We start from the raw sequence: 8,107 nt of genomic DNA on the forward strand, positions 1-8,107 counted from the left end.
AGGCAGGGATGGGGTGTAACCGGGGAAAACGTACTGGAATCCTCCTCCCGGTTTGTCCGGGTTTGTGAGGAATCGCGTAAACTTGGGCTCATTCATCACCCGGGAAAGCCCGCGGTGATTTTCACAACTCCTGACTCTAGCACTGACAAATAGATAGAAGCAAGACACTCCTTGATGATGTACATAGCACACACACACACGCACACACATGTGTACACACACACACGCACACACACACGCATGTGTACAAACGCATACTCACTCACACACACACACAGACACACGCACACAACCCTCACGCACTCACGGTCACGAAGATCTTCGCGTGTGGCGATGTATCTCCACCACTGGTTATTATTTTTTCTCCTGTTTTGAGTGATAGGCGCCACTTCCTGTTGATGTTAATGAGTTATTTTTTCCCCTCGAGATGCACGATAATGTATATTTTAGGAAGCCCCAAATGAGAGATATCAGAAAAACTTGAGGTTGTCACGAATTGTGCGACATCGCCAAGCGATGAGACTGGATGGGCGACTGGGAGGCGCGCAACGTTGTGTGTTTTGCACCTAGCGTGAAATTTTCTCGCCAGCTAATCGTCCTCAAAGAATGTTTGAGATATGATTTATAACGGGTGTCTCTCTTTCTCTCCCTTCTCTTCAAATCATCCCCCTTCTCTCCCCATCTCTTCCTTCTATACTTTTTCTTCTTTAATCTGTCACCTGACAGGTCATTCATCACATGAGTTGGCTCGGCTAGCCAGTGAGGGTCGGCTGAACGGTCCGAGTCTGAGCAAGTGTAAACCTGGCGACACGAAGGAAGGAGCTCACGCCAGCACCAAGGAGGACGTTGAGATGCGTGATGAGAGTAAGGAGCAGGAGAGGCGGATTGATGGTAAACACAGATTAAGTCAGGAGGACATCGGCTGCGACAAGAAAACCGATGGCGAGCGATCAGACTCTCGCAAGAGTGACGGCCCCAACTCGCGCCTGTCCCCCACCGGCCTCCACCTCGGCTCGGCCGGCTCCTCCTTTTCCTCGCTGCACGGGTCGCACCCACCGGTTGTTACTCCGATCTACCCCACGCCCCAGCAACTATTCCTGAACCCACACGCCCTCCACGGGGCGGTGCCCGGTTTAGGGGCCATGCACCACATGCTACCCCTTGCCACTTCGTCCTCCCATTCACCTGGACACCACAGTTACCTGGACGCGCACCCTTTCGCATTGGGCGCGGCTCATGCCTCTGGACTTCTTGCATCGCAAGGGGGCGCGGCCAGCTTTGGTAATCTGTATTCCGACGCGGCTGCTCTGAGCTCTGTGTACGCCAGCAACCCATGTACTAGTGCAATATTAAACGGACATCCACGATTAAGGTTCTCGCCCTACCCTCTACCAGTGACTAGCACTACCATGGTAACCACGGCCAACCCACTAGCCACGCCCCTCCCCTACGAAAGCGCGTTACATTCTTCACTATCATCATTCGGCGCCAGCTCGCTGCTAACAGCTGCCTCGGCATCAACGTCGCCAACATCGTCATCATCGTCACTTCCAACCAGCAAAGACGTCCCGACATCGCCGGCGACATCGGTCAGCGCTGCCACCAACGAACTCCAGAGCATACAGAGAATGGTGAGCGGGCTCGACAAAACCCCGAAATGACTCGCAGCAGAAACAGACCGTCATGAACATGTATCCTCTATAACACCACGAATGTTACCTTGAAGGCAAACAAATGAAATGAACCTTGTTGTCGATTGCTTCTAACACAGCTTTCGCCATTCAATCATTTTCTGTCGTCTGCTCAGCTCGGACAGTGTAGCACGACGTTGCCGCGTTGACAACATTAGTGATTTATAGGAATACATCAACGGTTTACTAAACCGTTTTCTGCATTAAAAACACTCAGGGTTCATTTTTTTTTCTTTGGTGCAAAGTGTGGGGCGAGGAAGTCCCTGCATAGGCGGCGCAAACGACAGCTGAAGTGTGCACGAAAATTATGTGAGCTGCCGCGCTTTGGTGACAGCGGGACGCCAGCCACGCAGTCACGTGATCAGTGAGTCGGAATACGAAGTGCGAGAAGATGTGGGGCAGCGTATTCATGTAATTAAGGCATCATGGTCATCTTTGCCGTGTAATTATATATGAAGGCACCGGTGAGGGCTCTTCACACACACAGGAGGGGTGCGTTCAGCCAATATCTCGGAGCCCCCAGCTCCCCAAGTGTCAAGCCAGAACAGAACTAATCCGTCATCGTGAAACAAGGACTTCCTTTGTTTGTTTGTTTTCAACTGCAATTTCATTCTCGATATTTCTTGATTCGAGCGGACATGTGTTTGGGGGGCAATTTCGCGTAGCCGCGAGTTCGCCACACACACTGGGCAACTATCAAGGGTTTTCTCGGCGTGCATGTAGCCGGGTCGCGGGCTGTTGAAGGAGGTTGTAAATTGTCAAATCTCTGTTGGCATTTTTTTTATCACGTCCATAAGGATGGTACTGTTCTCCCTTTTACATGACCCGACATTTGGACAGTGTTTAGATCAATATTTCACGGAAGTGTCAAAGGCTAGCTTAAGCATTACCTCGTGTTCTGCCAGTTCTTTCCTCATTCTTGTCAAAGTCTCGTATGAATTGTGTTCATCAGACTCTTAGATTCATTTTCTATACAGGGTAGCAGGGAATCAAACGACACACAAGTCGATTCTGTAGCTTGATTCGTCGTAGCTTTCCAGTTTTCTTCGTTTAAGCGTCTAATAATGCAAAATATGATTAATGGGTGACAGGTATAAGGTTCAGTAAATTGTGACGTTAACAGAAGCTGTGAATGTGGGTGTGGTGTTGAATGTAGTCATACTGTACGATCAAGGTATACGTCTCGTCAAACCCGGGATACCACGGGACTTGGAGCGTAGGTCACATGATTAGCAAAGACCACGATGTTCAATTGCCATGACAACAATTCACATCTTATGGACCACATTGAAACACAAAAACAAAAAGCACGTTACATCTCGCTGAAAGCAAGTATCATTTGTTACTTGTAGATGCTGGGTGTAATGAAGAAAGAAATGCTAAAAACAAAAAAATTGAAATTAATTGCATTAACCAGAACGAGAAATACACGTTGTTCTGAGCTTGTGAAAGGGATGGTTTATATTCTTGTTTCAAAGTGATGAATCACTTGTCATGCCTACTTTCAAAAGATACCGTGTCCTTATGAATGTGGTTTTTAAAACGATATTGTGGCGAGGAATCTTCGTTGGTCTCATGAAAAGAAATTACGATTTTTTTTTTCCTAACAATGCGCGGTGACAACCATGTGAAGAAAGCTATTCATATTGTACAATGATATATAACGATAGTCAGGATGTACATTTTATATGAGAGGAAAAATTTTGACTGTACAAATGATTGTTTTTTGAGCTGTCTGTATTCTCTCCATCTGTTAACATTGTCTCTGTCGTTGTGTATGTGTGTGGTAATTTTATTACTGATGCATTGTGTTCCTCTGTTTCTATCTCCATAACGCACATGGAAGAGAATATATAAAAAAAAAACAGTTACAGACTCATGGTTTACGCATGAATGTCTCCGCGAGTCCATCGCAGATCACAATACTCTCGACTTGGCTATTATCCTTTTTTTCCCCCTTTCTCTCGTTCATGTCTCTTTTTTTTCTCTCTCTCTCTCTCTCGTTCATGTGATTGTCTCGCGGTGGATTTGATAACGAGACGATAAATCGTAGGCTACAGTGTCTTTGGTTTATTGTACATGAGAAATACGATGACGACGCTGTTTGCGTCACGATCCTTTCCAAGAGTTGATAGCAATTTGTAAATTTTGGCCAATCCATCTTGTCGTAGAAAGCCTGCATCCACGTGGGCAGATGCTCGTATAGACTCGTATTTTTTTTCTTGTCGGTTTGTACAAACTTAGGATCAAGTTTCTGAAAGCTCGGAGTTATTTATGGTTTCCTTTTTTCTATTTGTAAAGAACAGAAATGCTGGATTTTTTTTTAACAAAAAAAGAAAAAAAAAACACACGATGCTGATTCGTAAACGAACAGATTTTTAAAATAAACGTTATGTAATGTAAATTGATACTTATTTATATGAAATATCGAAATTATAGTCGCTTTTATTCTTCGTATGTTGTGCATTTGACCTCTTCATGTGAAGATGTGTTGAATATATGTCGTGAGCAGTAACAGCCTCTGCTAAACGATTAGGCCTTTATTTTCGAAATCCATTGATGTTTAAAGACCCTCTTCAGAAGCAAATAAGTAATTTTTTGATAATATGAGCGTTGCTCGTTTGTGACACTGTAATATGAATAAGGTCAGTGCTGGAAACTTCGTAGTTTCATGCGAAATGCAAACAATATCATTTGGTTATAAACATGTCGTGAATCTGGACGAGAATGTCTATGGATTTCGAATTAGAAGCGTTGTCACGTGATGTAGTTACATCTGTTTCCTGGTTGAAAGAATGTTGCAATGAAGAAATAAAGTCAAACTTACTGTCCTCGGCAAGTTTCTAGGACTATAGTTCAACTACAGCAACGAAAAACACCTAACTACTTCTCTGTTTTTTTTTTTTTTTTTGGTTCTTTTGTTTTATGTTTGAGTATGTCACAACGTGTGAATGTGTGTGTGGTTTACTGTCGACATAAGCTTCTCTTCGTTCCTGGTTTCTCCAGTTGGCCGTGTTGTGTGCATGTTAAAGTTAAACGCGAACAAATGCAGCTACGGATGCGTGTGTGTTTGTGTGTGTGTGTGTGTGTGTGTGTGTGTGTGTGTGTGTGTGCGTGCGTGTATGCGTGCGTGCATGCGTGTCAGTGAGCGGTAACGTCTCCACAGTGTATAGGGAATTTCACAATTTAAGTGCTTGTTACTTTCCCCGGTGATTGAGGCATTTTTGACAATAACAGCACAGGAATTTGAGTGACATGTTTCCATACAAGCTCGAGAGTTCTAATTTTTGAACTGTCTTGGTAGCCCCAAATCGACCTTTACCGCCGTTGATTTCAAAAGTAGATAAACAAAAGATATAAATGTATGATACAACTACACAGGATAACAAATGCGCACACACACGCATTGAAGTATCAAGGCATCTGAAGCGTGTGTGGATATTGTGAGAAGGAAGAAATATGCGGAGGCGTGCGTTGCTATCTATTAAACCTGACACTGATACCTGTATCCGTAAACGCAAACGCACACACACACACACATACAGACAAACGAACGTTAATGCTAAAAAGTAATTACCGTCTTGTAATGAAATGAATTCCGAGTGTCTGTTTCGTGCATACTATGTGAATAATTATGCGTGTGTGTGGGTGTGTGTGTGTGTGTGTGTGAGTGTGTGTGTGTGTGTGTGTGTGTGCGTGTGAGTGGGTATGTGTTTTGCATACCGTTATTATTTTATCCCCGAAATGAACAAAAATGTTTCAAAATGGCGATAAATTCACAGTGAAAACATTTCATTACGTGCTTCACAACACCAGAAGTGTTTGTTTGTTTGTTTGTTTGTTTTTTTGAGGCCATCAGAGACCCATACGTGTCATGCATATTATGGGCACACATACACTTTTCTTAATTACAATTATTCATATACATGTATTTCCGTACAGAAGTAAGTCTGTGAGTCTTTCATGTACATTTATAATGTGACAATAATCATACACATATAACTGAAATAATTAGGTATAGATTGCAGAATTCTGCCACATTAAATGGCCTCATGTAGTGAACCAACCCCAACATGCCCAAGGAAAATATTATATTCAATGAACTTTTTATAAGCGTAAAGCAGACTATAACCCGTCAGAGCATAATTATCCTTTGTTAAAACAATCTGGGCGCTGTTCGTTATTCCGAAGGTTCGTTAATCCGAAACACACAAATTCCCTACACCTAGAGGTTCGCTAATCTGAAAATGAAAAAGGGTTCGTTAATCCGAACATTTGTAGCGTTATTCCGAAGGTTCGTTAATCCGAAAATGTGTTAAGGTTTGTTATTCCGAAGGTTCATTAATCCGAAAATGAAATAAGGTTCGTTATTCCGAAGATTCGTTATTCCGAAGGTTCGTTAATCCGAAAATGTGATATATATAAGGTTTGTTATTCCGAGCTTTGTGTCATTTTCGGATTAACGAACCTTCGGAATAACGAACCTTCGGAATAACGAACTGTAACCAATAATTTGACCGTCAGGGATGTCTCATTCTGAGTCTGTCATTTGTTTTCTTTATTTGCGAATTCATTTCCTTTCTACTTGTGTCAAACCATCACATCTGTTATGTTTTTTGTACATATAAGTTGGCCCTGTATGTACGAAAGTGTCCTATTGTTCTTAACCCTCTTGTTGTCTTTACTGTTTATAATGGAGACATTGTCTTTGTGCTCCCCCCTCTCTCTGTATATATAAGATATATAGACATAGAAGTATATACACATATATTGTATAAATGATATTATTATAATATCATGATATTATGTAATATAAAATAATATAATATAATATAATATAATATAATATAATATAATATAATATAATACAATATGATATAATACAATATAATATAATATAATATAATATAATATAATATAATATAATATAATATAATATAATATAATATAATGTAATATAATATAATATAATATAATATAATATGATATAATATAATATACATGTTCAATAGACTAGAACATTATTATGTATGATATACGATACATACTGAGCACATGTAATTCTCCCTCGCCCTATATATGCATATTACAGTATGTAAACATAGAAATATGTATACACATAGATAAAATATATTAGATATATTATGACAAAACATAACAATTTGTATTGTATATGGCACATAATAAGTATATGTAATATACTAATATACACATATTCATTGATCTCTATTCCCTCGCTCCGTCTATCTCTGTTTCTCTCTCGTCGTTCATGCATATACGTCACGTCTCTCATTCTATGTGGTCTTTCATTTCGAAACTATGGGGAACATGATCATCGTTCATTCTTTCGTAAAACGCGTTGTGATGTTCAGATCCAGCATTTTGGTAGAATCTTCTTTTCTTCTTCTTCTTCTTCGTCGTCTTCTTCTTCTTCTTCATGTTATTATTAGTTTATTATTATTATTATTATTATCATTATTATAATTATCATTATAAATATTATAATTATTATTATCATCTTTTTCATTACTATTCTTCTTATTATTATTATCATTCGTCTTCGCTAGGCATAAGGCAGAATGTATATAGAATCATCATATCAAGGAAGAATATGCTGGAATTTCGATTTTCTAAAATATTCCAACGAGTATGACGGATAAGCAACCCACTCGTTGATTGTTCATTGAATTTTGGTAGTTTGAGCTTTCATGGATTGAACTTTGTCTTCATGTCGCTAAAAAAACAAAAACAAAACAAAACCCAAACAAACAAGAAGTAAAGAGATAATTTCGAGGGTGAAACTAGGTTATGTTCGGACTGTTTCCGACATTTTCTGCGCCGGTCGGAAATATTGCGGCACGCTAGTCTGAAAAAAAAAAATCGAAGCAAATCATGCGTACCGGTAACCCTAAAATCCATATAGGCTTCACCACCACAAACCGAGCAATTGAATTAAAGGCTTCATTCATTCGTTCTTAAATACAGGCACGTTCAATGCAAACTAGTTCTGAATGTGCGCAGCTTTCAGGGAGAAAAAAACAAAACAAAACCCAGATTATCATTAGACATGTTGTGTCGGGTATCTGATTGTTGTCTTAAATGCTTCTTTGACCGAATAAACGAAACTTGTAACATGGAGACACCCTCTCCCACTCGTTTAAAGATGTGTTTGGTTTGGTTTGACTTCTACAATTAGATTCTTGATTTGTTTCACCCCTTTAAAAACATTATGATGTTTATACGAAAACATTACATTCTGCAAATGAAAAGCAACAGCAACAACTAAGGTATGTTTTGAATTAAAAATTTTTGTTTGAAAGTGTTGCTGTGGTATTTTAGTGAACTTAATGTAATGCTTGCAAGAATCTAGTCATCAAATCCATATTTTTTTTTCTTTCTGAAAACTGTAGCTCCTT

The 8,107-nt window shown here is 40.0% G+C and overlaps 1 protein-coding gene across 1 annotated transcript in view; it reads left to right on the top strand.

Moving 5' to 3' along the window:
- Positions 1-1,661, top strand: part of LOC140227331 (uncharacterized) — a 40,677-nt gene extending 39,016 nt beyond the window's left edge. The window contains exon 7 of the mRNA XM_072307748.1: positions 727-1,661. Coding sequence (XP_072163849.1) covers positions 727-1,661 — 935 coding nt within the window. The remainder of the gene's footprint in view (positions 1-726) is intronic.
- Positions 1,662-8,107: the final 6,446 nt, after the last annotated feature.

Source organism: Diadema setosum, chromosome 4 (genome assembly GCF_964275005.1).
Source record: "Diadema setosum chromosome 4, eeDiaSeto1, whole genome shotgun sequence".
In the NCBI taxonomy this organism is placed as follows: domain Eukaryota; kingdom Metazoa; phylum Echinodermata; class Echinoidea; order Diadematoida; family Diadematidae; genus Diadema; species Diadema setosum.